General features: G+C 36.6%; 5 protein-coding genes across 6 annotated transcripts; 3 read left to right on the top strand and 2 right to left on the bottom strand.

The window, feature by feature from the left end:
- Nucleotides 1-537: 537 nt before the first annotated feature.
- On the bottom strand, nucleotides 538-6,722 carry LOC145893926 (fatty acyl-CoA reductase 1-like). The gene is made up of 14 exons (XM_082982330.1): nucleotides 6,571-6,722; nucleotides 6,363-6,436; nucleotides 6,110-6,292; nucleotides 5,365-5,531; nucleotides 4,605-4,699; nucleotides 4,327-4,465; nucleotides 4,093-4,216; nucleotides 3,379-3,550; nucleotides 3,127-3,252; nucleotides 2,525-2,606; nucleotides 2,377-2,466; nucleotides 2,103-2,232; nucleotides 1,749-1,876; nucleotides 538-1,551 (listed from the first exon to the last, which is right to left on the bottom strand). The coding sequence occupies exons 2-14, from the start codon at nucleotides 6,378-6,380 to the stop codon at nucleotides 1,359-1,361; spliced, it is 1,647 nt and encodes a 548-aa protein (XP_082838456.1). The 5' UTR covers nucleotides 6,381-6,436; nucleotides 6,571-6,722; the 3' UTR covers nucleotides 538-1,358.
- Nucleotides 6,723-8,460: 1,738 nt separating this feature from the next.
- On the bottom strand, nucleotides 8,461-9,651 carry LOC145894611 (uncharacterized). Its single transcript, XM_082983231.1, has 6 exons — nucleotides 9,592-9,651; nucleotides 9,324-9,503; nucleotides 9,096-9,259; nucleotides 8,917-9,041; nucleotides 8,616-8,857; nucleotides 8,461-8,535 (listed from the first exon to the last, which is right to left on the bottom strand). The coding sequence occupies exons 1-6, from the start codon at nucleotides 9,649-9,651 to the stop codon at nucleotides 8,461-8,463; spliced, it is 846 nt and encodes a 281-aa protein (XP_082839357.1).
- Nucleotides 9,652-14,128: 4,477 nt separating this feature from the next.
- On the top strand, nucleotides 14,129-15,275 carry LOC145893928 (NFU1 iron-sulfur cluster scaffold homolog, mitochondrial-like). Its single transcript, XM_082982333.1, has one exon. It carries the CDS (start codon nucleotides 14,222-14,224, stop codon nucleotides 15,065-15,067), a length of 846 nt encoding a protein of 281 aa, XP_082838459.1. The 5' UTR covers nucleotides 14,129-14,221; the 3' UTR covers nucleotides 15,068-15,275.
- A 73-nt stretch (nucleotides 15,276-15,348) lies between these two features.
- Nucleotides 15,349-16,283, top strand: LOC145893930 (uncharacterized). Its single transcript, XM_082982334.1, has one exon. It carries the CDS (start codon nucleotides 15,373-15,375, stop codon nucleotides 16,147-16,149), a length of 777 nt encoding a protein of 258 aa, XP_082838460.1. The 5' UTR covers nucleotides 15,349-15,372; the 3' UTR covers nucleotides 16,150-16,283.
- Nucleotides 16,284-16,496: 213 nt separating this feature from the next.
- LOC145893927 (ethanolamine kinase 2-like) lies at nucleotides 16,497-19,224 on the top strand. 2 transcript variants are annotated; one of them, XM_082982331.1, is made up of 9 exons: nucleotides 16,497-16,739; nucleotides 16,802-16,924; nucleotides 17,202-17,338; nucleotides 17,395-17,511; nucleotides 17,769-17,917; nucleotides 18,120-18,203; nucleotides 18,292-18,464; nucleotides 18,658-18,731; nucleotides 18,800-19,224. In XM_082982331.1, exons 1-9 carry the CDS (start codon nucleotides 16,617-16,619, stop codon nucleotides 18,858-18,860), a joined length of 1,041 nt encoding a protein of 346 aa, XP_082838457.1. In that variant the 5' UTR covers nucleotides 16,497-16,616; the 3' UTR covers nucleotides 18,861-19,224. The 2 variants fall into 2 exon arrangements, with proteins under 2 accessions (XP_082838457.1, XP_082838458.1); XM_082982332.1 differs by having other exon boundaries at nucleotides 17,772-17,917.
- Nucleotides 19,225-24,382: the final 5,158 nt, after the last annotated feature.

Here is a 24,382-nt window from a genome sequence, read left to right on the forward strand (position 1 = left end):
TTTACACACACCGCCTGGCACAACTAGTCATCTACCATAATAATAAACCGTTCCACACAAACCACAACAGGTACAGGTTTACTATCTCTGCACCTGCCCATGTCTGTCACGACCACCACGGACACACAAAAATAGGCACAAGATACAACTAAATTAACAACGTTGTTTTAGAATAAAGTTAAAATAATTTAATATCACAAGATGAAAACAAAAATATTCAAATAATTTGTAGTAAATCTTGCGCATCGTTGTTGGCTGTAAAATTATTATTTAACTTATCAAATTATCAAAAACATTTTAGTAAAGATTAGTTCCTTGTTGCTGTACCTTATAAATATGGTTAAGTTTTAAATCGTTAAGATTGTCAAGACCATTTCTCCTCACCACAGAGACAGAGTTTTCCGACACAGAAATTTTTAATTTCGCGTCAGATGTTCTATTTTTCATGACAGAAAACCATGCAAACGTTATGAATGTTTTGGGAATAAAACTCTTTATAGACCTCACACAACGGGTTTTAATTATACAAGACACATATTTAGTATTTCCATCTTTATTGTATCGTATCAACAAAAAAGAACTTTTTGGGAATTATTTAAAAAAACCTGGTTTAAATAGAAATATACAAACATAAAACCACGAACAACTCTCGAACTCCCTACCCCAATTTTAAATTGCATCAAAACACAGCACAAATTCCACTAATCAATAAATATTGTCAGCACTAAACAAGAAGTTCCAGCAATTTTTCAACAAATTTAATTGCAACAAGAAATTGATATTTTGAAAGTAAAAAATTTACATGACGCTGCAAGATTGGCAAAATTAACTTCTTCAGTGTAATTTTGGTATTTTGCACAAAGGAAACTTACACAAACATGCAACAACATCCATATAAAACGCCAAATAAAACAAAGGTGACAATTATACTTTTTAAGGCATCATGTACATTGGTAATGGGATCAACCTTAAGCAATTTGCCAGCATGTACGAGGTTTTTTAATATTATACATAGTTTTTAATCTAAGGCATGGTTTACGTATATATTAGCACAGATAGGCATACCACTGATGTCGCATCGAGTATCACCAACAAAAATTGCACCAACAGAAAAAAAATGCAATAACAACAAAACTACTTTCAAGATTTTGCTAATGACCTAAAAATTGTATTTTTAATTAACACGGTTCGTTTGTTCATTCGTTTGGATTGATTTTTGCCACAAATTTGGCATGAATATACAGTGTAGTTTGGACGTCAATAAACAAACAAACCAACAACAACAACTATGTGATCCTACTGCTGTGCTACTTATTTACATGTCATGGTTAATTTTTTTGGCTGAAAAACTAATCACGCTATTTCCACATTGGCAATCTCAGCAAACTTTTTTTATGTAGGGAGCTTGACACTTGGAAATATTGAAAAAACTTAAATCCAAGCGACATCACCAGATGCCACAAGTTTCGAGCAATTTTGGTCCTTGACACTAGAAGGCGCCATACAACCATAAACAGGATTCCCTGTCCAATGTAACCAAGCAGCTGTATCCTAGAAGGAATAAAAAACAGTTAATTTAAGTGTTCCAAGCCTTCACGTAATTAAAATGATATTTTTCCGATAACATGATATAAGATAATTTTAATCATCATGCAAGTGGGCAGAAGTTGTAACATGCATTAAAACATGTGGTAGCAGATTAAAAATCAATGACGTATTGATTTTGTCGCAAACAACTGCAATGATACCTTTTTAGTCTTCTTCTTGTTGCTGGATAACCATCAAGGTCTTCTTTAAGTAAGTAACGTTTTATTCCAATCGCATATCTGTCTATGTAGACTTTCCAGTCAATCAGTCGAGGATCAAAGTTGAACATCTGGTGAACAAGTACAACAAAGTGTCATAGATATATGCCACTGCACACAAAATATGGTAAAAAAGTGTTTTTGTCTCATAAAAGGCAAGAAAAACTATGTGGTAACACTAAGCTTGAAAAAGTTTTAACCATGAATGCATTCTTCTGTAACATATAGCAACTCATTACACCTGTAGCTTTGATTTTATGGTGTTCAATGGCTAAACATAGAGATTTAAATACAAACCTTCATGTCAGAATGTTTCAGACTCATCAGCAACTCTGTGGTGTTCTTGTACCCCCATAACCACTGGTTTGAGATAAAAAACTGCAAAACCTGAACATTCGTCGCAATTCTTTGATTCACTCTCATAACTCTGCACCAAAATATACATGCTTGGTTACTTAGACTGACTTGTTAACAAAGGCGCAACAGCTACTAATAAAAATGTAATGAGACTTTCACATCTTCTTGCATAATGCCAACGAAAATTTTTTCAGCATATTTTTGGATAACTTACTTTCGCTTTCGACCCATCATTGCTAAACCCAGATCAAAAACATAGGCTGGAAGGTATTCGGAAATAAAGACAAGCAAGTGGTACATGTACCTGAAAGTAAACTTGTGTAAAATGTGTGGATGAGAATATGTCAATGTTTGGTTCTTACTTGTTGGAAGTTAGTTGTAAGACAGGAAAACGGATTCCATTATCCAACGGATAATCAACAAAAGATTTATGGATCATAGTGTCTGGTGAAAACAAAGTGGAAATTCGTTAGTGACAAAATAAACAATCCTAAATACAAACCACGTTGCATTTTCAGTTGTCAAAAAAATACATGCTTAAGAATAAGGTTCAGGAATCCTTCCCTGGCCAACACTAATCTTTGCAATGTATTAGTGGGACAGACTATTTTTTTCACTAACAATGTTGTTCTTTGCACTTTTAGTTATTTCTTGCGAATGAGGAACATTTTAAAATATAAATATCATCGTATTCTCTGCAATAAACTGCGTTTGACATTAGGATATTTTAATTTTGATGTAGAAGTTTCCACCTGTGTCAGGCACAACAAGTGGCGTTGGAAACGTTGATTTCGAAAAGAAAATATTTAAGGAACATTTTATTCAGATAGTTATTAAATTTTTGGATATGGCCCATGGGTCGTTTACTAGCAATTTCTTATTTCATTCCAACTAAATTCAATCAATTCCCTACTGGGTTGGAATAAAGTTGTCTCAATAGAAATCATATAAACAAGGTACTCACGTAAACTGGTGATCTTTAGGGGATTAGATTGGCCGACCACCAGATTGTAAACTGGAATCAACTTTCTACGCTCAGTTATTTCATCTTCACTTAATAATATTGAAGTTGCGTTTGGTGAAGTTTTGCCTACAAATGATGACAAAGTGATAATGTAGAAAAATTGTTTAGTTGGCACCAAACTTTTTACATTGTGAACTAATTTTTAACCAAGTAACATTTCTATGCTGACAATAAATAGATAGGAATCCAGACCTGAATTTTCGACCAATGCAGTTTTCCATGCAGCAGCAATAATTCCATTTACGACAAAATCAGATGGGATTATATCAAGGTTGGTTTTCCCGTTGCTCCAAATCATCCTCAAGAAACCTTTTCCAAATGCAGCTAATAATCCAGTTGGTCCGTTAGCATTGTTGCAATATCCCTGGAATGCAATTAAATATTAGAGATGTAATGTTTTTATTGTTGTTATTGGTCGTAAGTTGACAAAAGGACAAAGCAACCACATGCAAAAGCCATTTTTCAATAATTTATTGTTCAACCTTACATAAACAATTACTTTTCCAAACAAGTTCTAAATAAAAAAAGGATAAATTGTTTTGGAACAATTGGAAAAGATTTTGTCTTGTTTCATCAACAAATGATTCAATTTGGTTAAAATATATTTGAATGAACAGGCTAAAAGTTTTGTATGAAACTACATCCACACAAGGGACTGCAAGGTTTATATTCCTTTGGGTACATCTGAAGCACTTGTGGTTTGAAAAACATTAGGCACGACAACATCTCATGTTACTCATCGTCTCAATGCTAGCGTTACATATGTTGAAAACCTTGTATTAAAGATAAGGCGCAGTTAGAGTAGGATGGACAAGTACTGTTAGATTTACTGTGTTAAAATTTAATTCTAGTGCATCAATATGGCTTATTATTTTATCACAAAAACAATTTTTTATGAATGTAAACCTGTAACGGTTCTTGGTAAGCAGCACCCACAATGCTGGGTCTAACAATACAGACAGGAAGACCTGCTCCTTCCTTTACCACCATCTCTTCACCAAATGCTTTTGTTAGAGTGTAAGTGTTGGGTCTAAAACAGACAAAACAGCACTCCTTTATCATTACAAATGTCAATGAATCTAATAAATTTTATTTAAAAAATGCATTGTTATGAGAAATATTGTCACAATGTAAACCAACCTATCCTTCAGAATGTCTGGTGTAAGTTTGGTGATCATCTCATCACTCATCCACTCCAATGATTCGTGCAGTTTGTTGTAATCTTGGCCAGTCTCGTGAACCATTTCACCAATATGATCTTGGTTGCAATAAGCATATGCTGAAAAAGAGGGTAAAATTTTGACGATTTATGGCAAACAAAAAATATTAGAAAAATTTACAATGCCGGGCCTACACCAGTGGCAAAAAACAAACAGTAATTCAGTCATAGATAAATTGTTTAAACTTCAAACAAATACCAGTGGAAATATGGACAAGAGCTTCAAGATTTTTCATCCCTCTGCAAAGTTTGACTACCCATCGTACGGCGAGAGTGTTCACTTTGAAAGCAAGTCTAAAAATGCATAAAAAAATTAGTGTGTTAACAACAGACAGTGAATGGCAACTGTCATTCAATGTATATAACGGCTTTGGTTTTGCATGAAGTTTCATGATCAGTTTTAGAAAAGTACATGATTTGGGGAAGAACATTTCCACTGACCAGATAATTAAGAGCACACATAATCTGACTGGATTGGCTCAGTGTTTAATCATAGAAGCAATAAAAAGGAAATTGTAAGAGTTGGACTGTGACTTTTGACCTCATGCAATTGGTTGAACTGAGACAAGCAAACACAGAATCTGCTGTTGCGGCAGACCCATGGCTCCAATAGTGTTTACCTTGTTGTTGAAATCCCAACATGAAATTTGCTATTGCATAATTCTTATGATATTAGAAGGATTTCAATTCAATTACAAAACACTGTGTACTTTCAAAATGTTCTATTGTGCTGAAAATTCAAAAAAACTAAAATTTTTCATAATAGAAACAAATATTTTTGACCAGACCACATCAAAAAACGTAAATCTAAAATAAACATAAAAGATTACTTAAATCTAATAAAATTGAAGCAAAAAACTTTAGTAAAGAAACTAACTTGGTTTTATTTAAACTTTTATCAAAAGTTCTGCATTAATTCCAAAAAAATCAGATCTTTGTTTTTCACAAATGTTGCCCACCTGAGATGTTCATTAAACCTCAGAGTCGCAGCTGAGTGGAAAAAGATTTGGACTTCATCCTGGATGAGTTTCATGTTTTTCTCATCAAGACCAAGATTTATTTCCTCTAGGTTGCTAGGAATTGACACCAACTTGCTGAGAATGTTTGGACTGAAACTCTGGAAAATCTACAAAATACTTTGTTTTTGAAAACTGTTGCTTTGTTATCGTCAAAAAATAATTGATACCCAGTCCTATGAAACATGTGATGTTCTTTTACCTTAAAACATGCAGCTTTACTCAATGGAGTTTGAAGTTCATAGATGTGTTAATTTTGTTAGTTTAGTTATTAATAAATTTGTAAACTACATGTAAGCAGCAGACAGCGCCACTGTTTTGATCTATTCAACAATCAACACAAAGAAGAAGTCTTTGCTTGGCTATGTAGCTGACAAAATCATCAGCAGCCACCAAGCGGCACAGACAAGACTTAATGGGTCATGACAGTTGCCATGTCTGCAGCTCACTTCAGTGCAAACCAGATATGATCACTGTGGAACAAACTGTGGACAAGCAGCTGCTTGAAAAAACGAGCAAAAAAAGTTTTGTTTTGCTGTACTTGAAAGCTTGCTTTTTGTGGCATGCAAGGTTCTTTTATTAAAGGTTGTATTTGTTTTTATAATAAAACATTGCCCAGCGCTGATCGTCAACACTCTGCGTGAGTTATTTTGGTTTATAAAAACAAGGTTTAAATTTTGCAACTTACTGGAAGTTTAATATACTTCTGAAGCCGTTTCTCTGCATTTTCTGACTTTTTGTTTCTAATGAACAGGAAGATCTTCTGAATTTTCGGGCATGACCGGAGTAGTTTTGCGACAAGACACTGCCCAATAAAGCCTGTCCCACCAGTAATTGCAACAACTTTGTCATCAAAAAATTCTGGAATCGTCTGAGAAGGACAATCAAGTTAAAACAAAACCTTTAGTTATAAGTTATGAAATCATTATAAAATAACTTACCAAATGTAATGTGCCCATATTCACAGAGGCAGATTTAAAAATTTACTTCTTAAAACCTCAATCAATTTACATTCCTGAAAGATTATTGGGATGTTTATTATATCAAGTTATAGTAACCCATTGTTTTTTTTAACGTTTTTTTATTACACAGTGATATGGCTCAAAAACATTATACATCTATTCGGGTCTAGTGCGGAATCGTACGTACCTATGTTCCAGAAACCGGGGAAACCCCAAATTACGTCACAATGAAGGTGGGGTCAAGTTATGACGTCACACCAAAAATTACGTCACTGTGACGTCACTGGCTGAAGATACGCACCGACGAAGATTCTCGCCTACACGTACATACGCAGTTCTCCTATAGGCATCGGAAAGGCGACGAAAGGCACAACAGCAACGAAGAAAATACGTGTTTACGCTTCATTGATTATTCAATAAAATAAACATTTTACAAGCTTGAAATTGCCTACGATCAACCACAAGGGTATCCAAAAGCAATATAAGAAAAAAATGAAGCTAAGCATAGCGCGTATTAGCGCCGTTGGCGGTAAATATGTCACAAAGTGAACAATTGTACGTCGCCCTGAAGGAGATGTCGCACAGACTTAATTTTTTGCACAGACAGCCACAAGTGTCACCAAACCACCATACTTAAAAATCTAGGCGATAACGAAATATTAACCCTATTTAAATCGACGACAAACTTTTGTTTGTGACGTAACACCTACATTTTACGTCAGTTTCAATTGGTTGTCACATGTTATGAAGAAGAGTACCAATTTTATAATCGAGCTCATTCACAATCAAATCCGACAAGTATTTCTCTTGAAAATAAACAAAACGTTAACCCATGCTAATGCGCTTCAGCGCCGCGGTCGGTAAACAACTATCAACATGTGCAATAGTTCGTAACCATGAAGGAGACGTCGCAGAGACTTGAAATTTAGAACGAATGACAAGAAGAGACATATAACAAACATACTAAAAACACAAGTTGCTACCTTTTTATTAACCCTCTTTTAAACATCGATAAACTTTTGTTTGTGACGTAACAACGTTGATGATAGATGGATTAGATCAAAATTGTAGTCATCTTATAACACCGTCCCTCCTGCACAATCGTACCAAAATTTACAATAATCGGAGAAGTACTTTACCTTTCACACCTCAAAACATACACACACCTCTTCGCACTCTGGCGCCGTTGGCGGCAAGAGAGGGTACCAAGTGCGGAATCGTACGTAACCATGAAGGAGACGTCGCAGAGACTTGAAATTTGGTACAAATTATAAGAAGAGACATATAACAAACATACTAAAAACACAAGTCGCTACCTTTTTACTAACCCTCTTTTAAACATCGATAAACTTTTGTTTGTGACGTAACAACGTTGATAATAGATGGATTAGATCAAAATTGTAGTCATCTTATAACACTGTCTCTTCTGTACAATCGTACCCATTTATACATTAATCGGACCAGTACTTTAGCTTGTACACCTCGAAACATACACATATCTCTACGCACTCTGGCGGCGTTGGCGGCAAGAGGGGGTACCAAGTGCGGAATTGTACGTAACCATGAAGAAGACGTCGCAGAAACTTGAAATTTGGTACAAATTATAAGAACGGACATATAACAAACATACTAAAAATTCAAGTCGCTATCGCTTTATTAACCTTCCTTAAATCAACGATAAACTTTGTTACGTAACAATATATAATAGATAGATTAGATCAAAATTGTAGTCATCTGATAACACCGTCCCTTTTGCACAATCGTACCACTATTCACAATAATCGGAGAAGTACTTTACATTGTACACCTCGAAACACACACACACCTTTACAATGAAGGACGTGACACATTAAAAATTGAATTCGCTGCCAGATTATTTATCGGGTTCGGATTAGCATTGCCAGAACGATATCACAAATACACACACAAACTGCATTAACTCGGATGTTAATATAAACTTATTTTATTGCTTTGAGAATTTTCCAACTGCACTCGTGAGGTAATCTCAACGCAGTCGTTAGGTTTTTTTTTGCAGGACCTTTTGCCGGTAGCCGTATTGTACCTGCCTATTTACAATTTAGGTTTTTTTCAGAGCAGGTCCTCTCACGAAGTTTGGAATACTTGACCTGCGTTTCTCGGGCAGCATTGTCACCTGCACAAGTTTAAAAGCGTTAACTTGTCACCTAAATTGGTGTTTGTAGTCTATTTTTAACAATACTTGCCCATTTAAACCAAATACTTTGGATTGTTTTTTATGGCCAAGATCAAATCATTGAAATAATGGGATTTTGGCCTCCATTGTCTCCACAAAAACTCATCCAAGTAAGATGGAATGAAATCCCTGGACACCCCGTTTTTTTTTCTCATCATTCTTTTGGCTGAAGCCCATAAACTCTCAATGCTGTTGGTATGGACACCACCAGCTGTCACATATTGCTGCGAATGATTCACAGTCCTATGTGTGTATCCGATGTCTGCAAAGGTAATGTTGTAGTCGTCTACGATATACAAAAAAATATCACAATAATCTTACTTCCAAGATTTCTGTAAGCTCTCCACTCATCTGACCAGATTTCTGTGCCCGGGAGAATGTGGCGACGGATAACCGCTTCCAAGGTCTGCTGGTCACGGGCGGGAACCAGTTGCATGAAGCACTCACTTAAATACAAAACATATTACGTGCTTTGTTGATGGTATTGTTAAAAAAATTACTTGGTCTGCATATCTATGCCGCCAAAAACCCATTTTTGTGGAATTGCGCGGGCCTGGGCATTGGAGCACGGTTTTCTTCGCGCCACCAGCGATTCATCATTAGCCACTACGTGGCCAGGACCTCCAATCAAAATAGGACTGGTCATCAGATCTTCTGTACAAATCTAAACGTGCCAAGACAAATTAGTTACACACGAAATGTCATATGACAAGTTTGATACTAGTTACCTCGCGAAGAAAACCGCACCAATCGACGCACGCTCCGTTGGCAATCTCTGCCTCTTTGCAGATTGCATCTTGTGTACTTTCCTCTGCCCAATGATAGAGGATGGTTAGGAGCTGCACCATGGAGAGGTTGCTCCTCTCAAAGAATGAGCATGCACGTATCGACATGCGTTTCTTGCATTCCTGGCATTGTTCGATGCAAACACAAATGATTAACCTTAGCATATACACTTTAAAATCAATAAAGCCACCGTTATTGATAAAAACCTACTTTGTCAGGGCACCTCCAAACTCGTCCGTCCTTGGACGCTTGCAGACGTTGTTCGGTCATGTCTGACCCGCAGACACATATTTTTGTTAAACACAGCAACCCATGTTGCCGAGCCCAATTAATGGCATCGTTGTTGTGGAGGAAAGCACCACACAGAGAAAGTTGACGTGAGTTTACACCTTAAAGCGAGTTCATGTTGATAGCACAATTAATATTATTACATAATATTAATTGTGCTTTTTAATTAATAATATTATTGCTTTTTAATTAATATTATTACATAAAAGGATCACATGATACTAGAAATAATACGTGCATCATCTATTGCGTCGATTTCGAGTCAGGTTTTTATTTTATGCACGGTAATATGGCTATTTATGAAGGTTTTGTCAAATTTTATCGGTATAAATAACCATTGACCAGCAAAAATAGGCAAATATTGCTGTTACAACTTGGGCAACATCAACACGGACCTAAATAAGGCGTTGTTTAGCTTTAAATACTAAAAAACAAAGTTTTCTGCCCATATGAACCTGCGAAACACGAAAATCAGACGTAATAGGGGTCTAAAAATCAGTTGTTTGACCAAACATAATAAAATATTACATCGATTTCATTTAGGTTGTTACTTGTACTGCTAAAGAAATGCATAGCTACACTAGTTTCAACAAAATTAGAAAGTTAAATTTTTTCATTGGTCATCCGCCAGAGCCCAATGGGTCACAGTTGATGTAATACTCATGGGGGTCAGAAATAAGGGGTCAGAAAGGGAGATACTTTTACACCGGGTCACAAAGTTTTTTCCAAACTTGATCCACATATAAGCCCAAATCACATATAAATCTGTGCGAATATAAACGCTCCGATTTCGGGTGGTATTTCAACTCAAAGTTATAAACAAAAACAACAGGCGGTGCGCACTGTTCACGCCTAATCATTCAAATTGGCACAGATTTCTTTTTTACACATACTTATATGTGGATCAAGTTTAGAAAAAACTTTGTGACCCGGTGTAATAGTATTTTCCGTCAGAAAGGGGAATGCGCAGATATCACCATAACACTTGGACACGCCCTGAAGGATATCCCGACTCTATACCTTATCGGTACATTAACCAAACAAAATACCAAGTGTATGAGCTCCAGCAGCAGGCAGCAGGGTAGATAATATATAGGAAAATGCTTTAAATAATGTTTATTTATTGCGTGCAGGGAGGAATATGTTCCACCTCATAAGTGCGTTAGGATATAGCCCAAAAATAGTGAATTGTTTAATGGTTGTGGCAATTCAATTTTGATCTGAAATACATCTAAGCGTTTGCAACATTCCAATCTGTTTACATATCTTTCATATGAGAAAAGCTGGGAAATTCACATACTTTGAAATGAGCTAATATTACTCACCAATTCATTGCCCTAATTAATTTACGCAAATAACCCCAAAGTTTCGGTTGAGTATTTGAAAAAAATGCACCTAACCGTTTTGTTTTACAACACTAACCCTAACCTTACTTTATTACGTCACAAACAAAAGTGTATCATTACTTAAAAGAAGGTTAATAAAGCGGTAGCGACTTGTGTTTTTAGTATGTTTGTTATATGTCTCTTCTTGTCATTCGTTCTAAATTTCAAGTCTCTGCGACGTCTTCTTCATGGTTACGTACGATTCCGCACTTGGTACCCTCTCTTGACGCCAACGGCGCCAGAGTGCGTAGAGATATGTGTATGTTTCGAGGTGTACAAGCTAAAGTACTGGTCCGATTAATGTATAAATGGGTACGATTGTACAGAAGAGACAGTGTTATAAGATGACTACAATTTTGATCTAATCCATCTATTATCAAAGTTGTTACGTCACAAACAAAAGTTTATCGATGTTTAAAAGAGGGTTAATAAAAAGGTAGCAACTTGTGTTTTTAGTATGTTTGTTATATGTCTCTTCTTGTCATTCGTTCTAAATTTCAAGTCTCTGCGACGTCTTCTTCATGGTTACGTACGATTCCGCACTTGGTACCCTCTCTTGCCGCCAACGGCGCCAGAGTGCGAAGAGGTGTGTGTATGTTTTGAGGTGTGAAAGGTAAAGTACTTCTCCGATTATTGTAAATTTTGGTACGATTGTGCAGGAGGGACGGTGTTATAAGATGACTACAATTTTGATCTAATCCATCTATCATCAACGTTGTTACGTCACAAACAAAAGTTTATCGATGTTTAAAAGAGGGTTAATAAAAAGGTAGCAACTTGTGTTTTTAGTATGTTTGTTATATGTCTCTTCTTGTCATTCGTTCTAAATTTCAAGTCTCTGCGACGTCTTCTTCATGGTTACGTACGATTCCGCACTTGGTACCCTCTCTTGCCGCCAACGGCGCCAGAGTGCGAAGAGGTGTGTGTATGTTTTGAGGTGTGAAAGGTAAAGTACTTCTCCGATTATTGTAAATTTTGGTACGATTGTGCAGGAGGGACGGTGTTATAAGATGACTACAATTTTGATCTAATCCATCTATCATCAACGTTGTTACGTCACAAACAAAAGTTTATCGATGTTTAAAAGAGGGTTAATAAAAAGGTAGCAACTTGTGTTTTTAGTATGTTTGTTATATGTCTCTTCTTGTCATTCGTTCTAAATTTCAAGTCTCTGCGACGTCTTCTTCAGGGTTACGTACGATTCCGCACTTGGTACCCTCTCTTGCCGCCAACGGCGCCAGAGTGCGAAGAGGTGTGTGTATGTTTTGAGGTGTGAAAGGTAAAGTACTTCTCCGATTATTGTAAATTTTGGTACGATTGTGCAGGAGGGACGGTGTTATAAGATGACTACAATTTTGATCTAATCCATCTATCATCAACGTTGTTACGTCACAAACAAAAGTTTATCGATGTTTAAAAGAGGGTTAATAAAAAGGTAGCAACTTGTGTTTTTAGTATGTTTGTTATATGTCTCTTCTTGTCATTCGTTCTAAATTTCAAGTCTCTGCGACGTCTCCTTCATGGTTACGAACTATTGCACATGTTGATAGTTGTTTACCGACCGCGGCGCTGAAGCGCATTAGCATGGGTTAACGTTTTGTTTATTTTCAAGAGAAATACTTGTCGGATTTGATTGTGAATGAGCTCGATTATAAAATTGGTACTCTTCTTCATAACATGTGACAACCAATTGAAACTGACGTAAAATGTAGGTGTTACGTCACAAACAAAAGTTTGTCGTCGATTTAAATAGGGTTAATATTTCGTTATCGCCTAGATTTTTAAGTATGGTGGTTTGGTGACACTTGTGGTTGTCTGTGCAAAAAATTAAGTCTGTGCGACATCTCCTTCAGGGCGACGTACAATTGTTCACTTTGTGACATATTTACCGCCAACGGCGCTAATACGCGCTATGCTTAGCTTCATTTTTTTCTTATATTGCTTTTGGATACCCTTGTGGTTGATCGTAGGCAATTTCAAGCTTGTAAAATGTTTATTTTATTGAATAATCAATGAAGCGTAAACACGTATTTTCTTCGTTGCTGTTGTGCCTTTCGTCGCCTTTCCGATGCCTATAGGAGAACTGCGTATGTACGTGTAGGCGAGAATCTTCGTCGGTGCGTATCTTCAGCCAGTGACGTCACAGTGACGTAATTTTTGGTGTGACGTCATAACTTGACCCCACCTTCATTGTGACGTAATTTGGGGTTTCCCCGGTTTCTGGAACATAGGTACGTACGATTCCGCACTAGACCCCATCTATTCTTATTGTACAATTTCAAAATTTCATCATGCACGCAGAAAAATAATATTTCGAGATACAAAAAATCGTTGACTGGTCCGCGCAACTTTACAATCTGGTGTATTGCACATACATACATACATACATACTGAAATTAAATACACACAAATTAACTTTCCAGATTAAAAGACCAGAGCATGAACGAAATACTTCCGCAGTTCCGGCATTCGAGGGAAAAAGTTTTTAGTGGAATATAAAATAAAGTACAACATCAAAACATGTTAAGGCCTATGAAAATCAATTGCAAACAAACAACAAAATGCTGTTTTGTAAAAAACAATCAAGACGTAACATTTAGGTTCCTAAAACAGTAATGCTACTTTCATTATATTTGATGAAGGTTTAAAGAAAAATCCATTAAAATATATTTTTGTTGTACCTTATGTAAATGGTGCATTTCCACTGATAAACAGTGTACATTTTACACAGTTGCAAATTGCGTGCATCCCCCTATGTAAGAACGAGATGGCGTATTTTTTAAGAAATAACAGTTTAAAGTTAAATAATTAATGTTTATGCTTTTGCAAACAAAAAAATTGTATGAACAAAAACGTAAAAGCATTTTATTATTTTTTATCTCCAAAACAATTATTTTTAGAAAAAACTTCGCCATGGCATACTTATTAGTATAGCATGCTTTAACAGTATATTTTTGCAAGTTATATAAAAGTGTTATAAAAATCGTGAAAAATTTGGCTTTCCAAAAAAATATAAAAATAAATGTCAAATCACAAATATCTGCATCGTCACAATGCCTTTGGATTTTGCTGTTTCACAAGTCCGTGTTTGTGAAATTAACGTTACGTTGTGTTATTGATGTATTTGGATACTTTGAACAATAAGTTTGAACATAACATCTGTCGCAATGAATACGGCAGTGCAAGTGCTTCGACGAGCCTCAAATTTTGTCTGTGCAAGCATGCAAATAAAAATATCTCCATCTATCTCAGGCATCAATCAAATAACTCCACATAGCACACCCAAGCGCAACAAAGGGTCATGCCTAAATCGCACAATTCAGAGACCTTTGCTATCAAAGTCCACTCCACAACTTCAGCTACTGAGAAATATGTTTATTCAGACTTTTGATACTCCCAACCCAAATTGTCTTAAATTCGTCCCTGGTGTTGAAGTGATGGGCACAGGAACTGCAGATTTTCCAGATTGGAGCCATTCTCACAAATCACCACTTGCAAAACGTCTGTTTGGGATTCAAGGGGTCAAAGCTGTTTTTCTTGGACCCAACTTCCTAACTGTCACAAGACAGGATGAAGAAACACAATGGAAAATACTTAAACCTGAGATATATGAGGTCGTAATGGACTTCTTCACTGTTGGAAATATGCCGATTTTGACCGATGAGGCTCCTGCAGCAGACACGTTGATTGAAGATGATGATGATGAAGTTGTTGCCATGATAAAGGAGTTGATTGACACAAGAATTAGACCGACAGTAATGGAAGATGGGGGTGACATTATCTTCAAAGGTTTTATCGAGGAAGGTGGAATTGTCCAACTGAAATTACAGGGGTCATGTAGCAACTGCCCAAGCTCATCGGTTACACTAAAAAGTGGAATAGAAAACATGTTGAAGTTTTATATCCCAGAAGTTCAGACTGTGGAGGAAGTTAAAGATGAAATGGATGCGGCTTCAGATGAACAATTTCAAAAGCTTGAGGACATGATTAAAACAAAAAATCAAAAAGAGTAAAATATCATTCTTGGCTTTTTACATTATATATTGCAACATTTTGGAATGATATTTATTGTTCTTATGTACATGTATTGTTGACATAACCTGGTACATTTATAAGTGTTGCAAATAAATTACCATAACTTTTGGTAGTTTGTTTGTATTTCACAAAGTGTAATGAGTGATTATGTTGTTCCTGCATAAAAAATTTTGTTTTTGTTTGAAGGTGTCAAGTTCAATACTTCATTATCTAATATAGGGACCACTGTAACTTGAACCTGTGGAACACATCGTTTATAATATAAAGGTTGTTAAGTAAAAACATGGAGAATACTGAAGTAGCTGAAATTCAAGTTGATCAAACTAAGAATGATTTAGACCAGCAACAATCATGTGAACTCCATGTGGAGCAAAGCACTCACATTGCAACTGATATTGTTAACGAGGATGAGTTACTTGCAGACGACTTGTCCCATTCAGCAAATACAGAAGGAACAACAGAATTACTTTCAACGGAAGCAGAAGAAAAAGCAGATGCCAGTAATAAACAAGATTTAATCCAAAAAGCTGCCAGTGTAACACCTGTGAAGGCTGATAACCTTCCTGACTCATCCATTGAGCAAAGTGAAGGCAAGACACTCAATTTAAATGATGAACCTTCGCCTTCTTCACCACAATCGCAAAGTGAGGCGTTTAAATCGTTTCTGGAAAAGACAGTTGTTCAAAGAGATTTATCCCCTGTTAAAGAAAAAGGCAAGGGGGAGCTGGAAGATAATCATCTTCAAAAACTCTGTAGCTCAATGTTTCACAAGATGACATTGTACATGCATGGGGAGGTTGAGAGTACAGTTGAGGATTATGCATTGCTGGAACGCATGAATAAAGTGACCGCTGAGAAGTACAAGGGGATGCTTCAAACTTCAAAAAATGTGGGTGACTCTCTCAGACAAATCAACCAGAAGTTTGTTGATTTGCGACCATACCTGGAGCAGATTGAGCAAATTGAACAAACTGTTCTTTCTCTTGAACAGGCTGCTTACAAACTTGATAGTTACACAAAAAAATTAGAGGAAAAGTTCAGAAAACTGGAAAAGAAATAATTGAGAATTTATCATTGTGATATTTTTAACACTGTTTTTCGCTGTTGCCATGTGTGTTTTTTTTCATTGATGTGCAATTTCAAATCTATTTTCCTTTGGAAAATATTGATTTTTCATGTAGTAAACGTTTTTACCACAACAAAAAATATTGAAAATACGTAGTCCATTAGCAGTACCTGGTTTAAATCACCAACACTGTTAAAATACAAAGGAAGGTCAACGTTACTTATTAGCAAATTTGCATTATTTCTATGACCGTCGATGACGTAACAGATGGTGGGCGTTGTCTCATCATCAAGTGGGTGGGGGAAGTTAGAAGTTTGCTTCCGTGCGGCATGTATTGCGGTTTGGTGACGCGAGTTAGAATGTTTGGTTGCAAGCAGTAAAAGAAGTTAGTCGTTTGCACTTTTCTAAACCGCACGTCATTTTGGCGATAGATTAAGTTAATATCAACGGGTGCTAGCGTGATGGCAAGTGATGGAGTGCTTCGCGTGAATCTAGTTGTTAAACCTGATGACGCTTTGAACGAAGCTTACAAGGTTTTGGAGTTGGTTAGGAAAAACTGGGTGCGGAATAACATTCAACATAAGGTACCTTTTTTTCCAATTAGTAACTCCATGTTTGCAGTAGATGTTAACGTTTGTTACAAAAGGTGTTTGAGAATGGGATTACCAACAAGTTGTTTGGTTTCAACAAGATCGGCGATAAAAAGGACGTTGTTCTTGTCAGGGTTAATGGCAATGGAACCGAAATATATCTTGACAGAAAGGCAGAGGTATTACATTGGTACTTCAAGTAAATACTAAACAGGAATCTGTTTTCACTTCAATGTGCTTTTAAAGTTTCCTAATTGTTTGTTTAAAGAAATATTATACTTACTTTATCACTGGATCATTTTGTGCAAGGGTCTGATGCAGACGATAGAGAAGTTTAGAAACCGTTGGTGCCATGTTAAATAACTGATTCAAAATAATGTAATTAATTTTTCCTGGAAGTTTTTTATAATTTAACTTCAACATAAAGAATTTCATTAAACCTGTTATGTGTTTTAGGTGAAGAGCTTTGAACTGCTTCACAAACATGGTTGTGCACCAAATCTGTATTGCATATTCAGTAATGGACTCTCATATGAATATGTACATGGAAATCCTGTTACTAGGGAGTCTGTCCGAGAGCCAGAAGTTTACATGTAATGATTTGCACCCAAAATATAGTGCTTAGTTTATGTATTCGTTCATTGTGTAGGTCAATATGCAGAGAGATGGCAAAAATGCATGCAATCCCTTTTACTGGCGATGGATCTCCTAAACCTGCAGCCTTCACTATGATGAGGAAACTGCTGGGAATCGCCTTCGACAAACAGTTGAGTATTTTTTTTTCAAGGAATTCTAAAATGTAGTTAATGTTTATTTATCTGAAAATATAATTGCAAACGTAGCTAATGCAGAAAGTGGCTGATCCAGCATGACTGCGATGCCAGTAAACCTAATAAAAATTAATCTAATATTTTGTTGTCTGTTTGAAAGACAATTCTCCACAATAACTACACAAAATATGTGCAGGTTTGTTCAAAATCTCAATTATTTTTTTCTAAAATTGTCCATCTAACTTTTACGCAGAAGTCTCACCACCTCTAGTGATCCAAAGGAAATAAAGTTGAAAAATGAAATTAATGAAATGGAGAGTCATCTGCAGGATATCGATTCACCGACTGTATTTTGCCACAATGACCTTCTTGTCCACAACATTATTTTCAACAATGACACTGGTAAAAGTCAAACAATCTTGTTTTGTTGTTGCTTTAACAAACCTATAAAAATAATAAAACAAAAGCAACTTTCTATCGAGCAGTTATGCAAAAACAATATGTATATGTGACTTTTTTACTGTTACTGCTTTTTTCCTTAAGCACCTTTATTCCAATTAAATTTTATTTCATATCCTGGTCTTAATTATGTGTATTTCCACAGGAAAAATTACATTCATTGATTATGAATACGCAGCTTTTAACTATGAGGCATATGATATAGGAAACCACTTCTGCGAATTTGCAGGTAAACTATCAACACACGTATTTATCCTCATTCACATCCATCTTGTATTTTTGTTACTTTATGCAGAGATTTTTCATGAATTTTCTAGGTGTGGAAGAAGTTGATTTTTCGTTTTATCCCGATAAGAAATTTCAACTCAATTGGTTGCGACATTATGTTGAGGCTAAACATGAACTCGGTGGCTTTAAGGAACCCATGTCTGAAGAAGAAATACAGAAACAAGTTGAGCGACTTTACAAGCACGCCAACAAGTTTGCTTTGGTGAGTCTACACTTTCCATCACATCAGAAAATCATTGTTTGGAATTTTCACTGAACTTGACAAGAATTTGGGGTTACTTGGGTTCATGTTTGATAACTTCACTATATTGTTATGAACTCCAAGTCAATTTTATTCTTAGTGTTATTATCATTCCAATTAAACTACTTGAACATAAATATTGTGATATTTTTAGGTTTCTCATCTCAGCTGGGGAATTTGGGCTTTGGTGCAGGCAAAGTATTCAAAAATTGATTTTAACTTTTCCGAGTAAGTTCCATTTATTTAATATTATCACAGAATGCAAAACATAAAATCACAACCATGTTATCGTGCAGATATTCCAAATTGCGGTTGGATGAATATTACAAGCGGAAATCTGAATACCTCGACTTGTAAAGATTGGAATATTTTAAATCACAACTCTTGTTTTTATGTGGTTTTACCTGTGGTGTTATATTGTGGTATTGAAGTTTTTATATATCCATGGATTTACCTGGTGCAATTTAAACTTTGCGAAACTATGCAAAGCATAATTACTGTTTAATTTGGATTTTTTTATTTTGGCAATCGTGGATTTATGACAAATATTTTTGATATTTTACAAACGTTAGTGCCCAGCTATGTGATATTTGTAGAGTTTGTGACCATATTTGTGTGTGTGCTGTTTAGCAAACATTCCAGTATTTCTTTTGACCTGTGCAAATTTCAAACTTCTGCCGCTTGAATGATTTATTGTAAACACGCACAAAGTTTAACCGCGCCAATTTGTGTGAGGAAATGTCAGAACCAAATAATTGATCACTCATTGTTTAATCACAACTTTATGACAAATTGATGGCCGATGTACAATCAGTCATGGTTGACCGGTGTTACTTTGTATCACAGTCACGTAATGTTGGTTTGGTCAGGGGTGCACAAACTGCGGTCGCATAGTTTCATGTGGCTGTGGATGCTGATTCATGCGGATGTTATATGTATGTTTTATGCTGTACATTTGTATTGTCGGCCGGGCATTGTCAAAAACTTAACAAGTTTTGCCTGGATGGTTGACTTGTAAATAACTCCCAAATGTCTCAGAGACATGTCACAGAGCCTCGATGGCTTGAGCGCGAATTGAGCCTCTTCGATTGTAAAACCTGCTTCTGCCCCGTTCTATCAAGCAATCAGATTTCGGATAACTTCCCGAATAATTATTGTATTCAAAACTGTTACCGGCTACATCCAATCGGTGCATTACAACTTTTCAATAAAATCCAAGCGAATAGAATAGATTAGACTGCATTTACACATAAACACTGTGGGCTTTTTAAAGCTCTCCATTATGAGAGCTGATTGGTCAAATAATGTCACGTGGTATAACGAAACGCTCAAAGTAATCTAATACAAGAACATAAAACACAGTACACATCGTGGTTATGTGTAGTAATGCACCGAAACAGCTATTTTTATATTCGGCCGAAACCGAATATTCGGCAAAAGTTGCCGAATTATTTCGGCCGAATAAACCGAAACTAATTTTGGTATCAATCTCTTTAAACGCAATGAATTTAAACAAAACATGTACTGGATTGGATCTAATCTTATCATACAGCCTTTTTTGGTCTTCTGTGCCAAATGCTTAAAGTTGATTTTCATCATTTCTGTGAAAATAAACAAATAAAACGAACACAATCATGCAGTTTAAACAATGATTCTAATCTATACTAAACTTTGCGTATCATCGTTGTATGCAGTAAAAACGTTTCGGTTTCGGCCAAATTTTGCAGAAACATTCGGCCGAAACCGAATAACTGCGAAAATCTTAGTTTCGGCCGAATAAATTCGGCAAACCGAACTTTCGGTGCATCCCTAGTTATGTGTGTGAATCGGATATAGATGATTCACGCTTGGTGGGGAGTCACTGGTTCACACGTTCTGGTGCACTAACGGAAGGTGGTCCTTCGCGTGTAATCTGGGACGCATTGAAATGGTTAGTTTAATGCAAGACTATGTATCCTGTGAGAATATTTTAAATGGTAAACAGGATATTTAATGAATCACTTTACTCGAGAACATTCGATAGGTTAACCATTTGAGTCGGAATATTTAATACATCTGGTAACAGGCTTGCAAATTCTTGTGCAATGCTGCATACAAAACATTACGTAATACAAGCACTGGTTTCTGTGACGTATACAAAACAGAACAAGATCATGTATTTTTAGCTAAGAAAAATTATTAAATATAACATTTCATTACACTTTTAGTCATAATTAAATGCGAAATTATCAGTTTGGACCCACTGGCGGTCGTTAGTGAAATAAAGTCTGTGATGCGGCCGGCATTAACAAAAAGGTTGTGCGTCTCTGCATTTAGCTGGAAATCAAATCAAATCTGTACTTCTAACCAGTAGCAAATTGACTGCATCCGTTTTTGCTGTCATGGGTTTGCCTTTTTGCAAAGTTTGACCTTTAAACATATTTCATTTGTGTATTTAGAACGAAACGAGTGGTTTTAAATGCGTTTGTTTAGCTTTGCCATGGCAACGACGTTGTCAATATCGGCAAGAGGTTCATGTCTGGATGAGCGCAGTTGGAAAACCCACGCTAAGCCACCACAAACACATAATAGCGAAACCTCAGCTTAATAAATGTTGTGCTGTTGAAAACCCCCAGTCTAGTTGTAATAGTTGGCATGAGACCAACACCAGGCGACATCCTGCAATAGCCATACTTGCTTCCTCCAAGCCCGCATTCAATCGCGTGATATCCGGTACATATGTATGTTGACAAGAGGAAAACCATCATCTGTCGGGATGTAACAAAACGTTTGCTGGTTTCGTGTAAAGACTTCTGTTTAAAAAGTTTAAACGGCTCAGGGTTAAAAGCAACATGTACAACCCCCACTCACAAATCAAGTTATTTTGTCCGCACGCAAAATCTTTTACGTGTGTTCGCGTTATTTTGTTCGCACGCAATCAAAGTGGACTTGGACGTCATTGTCTTTCCCTGAAAACAACAACAAACTCTCCAACCACTTTGTAAGGAAATAAAACAATCAAATAATATTTCATCCGTTCGGTATCGCTGTGGGTCGTATTTGCTCCCATATTTGCAAGGGTTCGTTTCCCGCTGGTGTCAAAAACAGAAGCTGTACAAATTTCAAACTTCTGCCACTTGAATGATTTATTGTAAACAATTTTAATTGCGACAATTTGTAAGCGGATTTGTCAGAACCAAACAATGCAGACCACAAGTTGATGGCGGATGTACAATCAGTCATGGTAGAAGGGGGTTACTTTGTATTATTGTCACATGATGTTGATTTTGGTCAGGGGTGCACAAACTGCGGTCGCATAGTTTCATGTGGCTGTGGATGCTGATTCATGCGGCTGTTATATGTATGTTTTATGCTGTACATTTGTATTGTCGGCCGGGCACTGTCAAAAACTTAACTGGTATTGACTGGATGTTTGGCTTGTTAAAATTGTCCAGTCTTCGCTATAAAACAGAATAAGATTACGTATTTTTCGGCAAAAAAATGCTTAATATAACATTTCAGCACGCTTTTAGGCATTGGTCAATGCAAAAATATCGGAAGGCGTTTGTTTAGCTTTGCCATGGCAACGACGTTGTCAATATCGGAAAAAAGGTTCATATCTGGATGAGCGCAGTTGGAAAATCCAGGCTAAGCCTTAATAAATGTTGTGGTGTTTAAGTCGTGTTGTAACAGTTGGCTTGAGACTAACACACGAGGCGACATCCTTCAATAGGCCAACTTACGGTGTAAAAACAATTAGTTGAATAAATTTATTGTTTTAAATAAATGTTTGGTCAATGATAAACCACGAATCTCTTGTTGTAAAACACGTTCCGTTATTTTTCGCAAAAATATGTTTCGCTTCATAACGGACCAGGGGCGGCATTACGAACACATCTCGCTAAGTTTAGCGAGCTCGGTATTGACGCACGACCTCGTTAAGTCGAGATTTGGTATTACGAACCCCCGTCTCGCTAACCGGACCTCGCTAAACTTCTCGCTAAGTAGCGAGGAGCTGAGACCACTCGCTAACGCCAAAATATTCCGGACAAAGCCGCACAGCTACGTCGGCAATTAATAATGGCTGTCTATTTGGCCGCTAAACGCTCATATAAACGAAAAAAGGTAAGACAAAATCCCCTGGAAATGTCGGATTTAGAATTAATTTCAGAATAGCGAATGCCCAAAGCTGTGATAATGGAATTGTGCAACCACTTGCACCAAGATTTAAATCCAAAGAGTGCCAGTAAAAGATGTCTTACAGTGGAAGAACAAGTTTTGATATCATTAAAACTTTTGGCATCGGGAAGCTTTCAAAATTCAGCAAAAGGACAATATTAATGTTTCACAACCAACTGTCAGTGTATTGCTAAGTCGATTTATGGATAGTTTGATTTCAAAACGACATCAATTCATCCACATGCCAAACAGGATGTCTTCAACAATGATAATGCAACACTTTTACTCAATTGCACGGTTTCCTGGCGTCATAGGGGCCATTGATGGAACACATATTCCCATAATTGCACCGAGTGAGGAAGAACATCTCTTTGTCAACAGAAAGGGTTACCATTCCATCAATGTGCAGGCAAGTTGCATACTTTTCCCTTGAGATAAATTGGTTTTGACTTCAAATTCTGTTTGCAGGCTATATGTGACGCCAATATGGTATTTCTGGATGTGGTATGCAAGTGGCCTGGCTCATGTCATGATTCATTCATTCTTCGACAATCAAATGTGTACCAGGAGTTTGAGAGTGGAAAATATCACGATGACATTTTGCTGGGTGACAGTGGTTATCCATTAAAACCTTGGTTAATGATACCTCTTAGCCATCTAAGTACCCCTTCACAACAGAAGTATAATAAGGCTCACAAACAAACACGGCCAACTATAGAGAAGTAAGTTACACTTGTCTTGCACCTCATAACATTAACATAAATGATAATAAAGCTTTGTTGTTTAGGGCATTTGGTGTTTTAAAACAGAGATGGAGAGTTATTGATCACACAGGAGGAAGGTTATGTTATTCACCTTTACAAGTTTGTAAAATTACAATGTGTTGTTTCATTCTGCACAATATTTGTCGCCTTCACAATGTGCCACTGCCAGCAAATGCTGACATAGATTCACTACTAGACACCACCACAACAAATGAAATTCATGACTTACAACTGTGAGAGATTCCATTGTTTCTACATTCCAATAAAGTCATGTTTGTGAAATGTTTTTGCGTTTGTTTATTGAAAAAAGTGGCTGCACAGCAACAGATTTGGACTTTTCAAAAATCTACAGTTTACACGATGACTAAACACAAGAAATAAAATGATTCGTCATAAAACTTGCAAAACAATGCCGCCAATGTCCACTTGAAGCTCAACTACCAACACAAAAAGCCTTCCGTAAGATGTCGCATAGCGCGACTTCCTAATTTTGCTGAGACAGACGTCTTTTTTCTCACGATTTTGACGCATTCTCTCGTTTTTGCGTCAGGCTTCAGCGAGGCGTTTGCGAGGACACTTCGTAATACCAAATATGTTACCGAGTTCCTCGCTCGTTAAGTCCTCGCTAAAAATTATTTTAGCGAGCTCGTTAACTTAGCGAGCGAGCAAGTGTTCATAATGCCGCCCCAGGTCTGTTTAACTTTAATGTAAATAATTTATTCCGGTTATGCTAACAAACGTTTCAGTCAAGCAAGTGAATTAAAACCAATTCGAGAAGTTTTACGTGAACGTAAGTTCCGCGAAAGCGCTGCGCGAGGCAACAACTGATGGTCGCTTTCTGTGAAGCGAACGAAGTTTGTTTGTCTGAGACCTTGAGAAGAGAAACGGCGGCTTTCAAAATGAGAACTCAACCATAAGTGACCTCGGTGTTCGGTAACTGGGCCTCATTCAACCTGT

This window comes from Ascidia mentula, chromosome 3 (assembly GCF_947561715.1).
Source record: "Ascidia mentula chromosome 3, kaAscMent1.1, whole genome shotgun sequence".
NCBI lineage: Eukaryota > Metazoa > Chordata > Ascidiacea > Phlebobranchia > Ascidiidae > Ascidia > Ascidia mentula.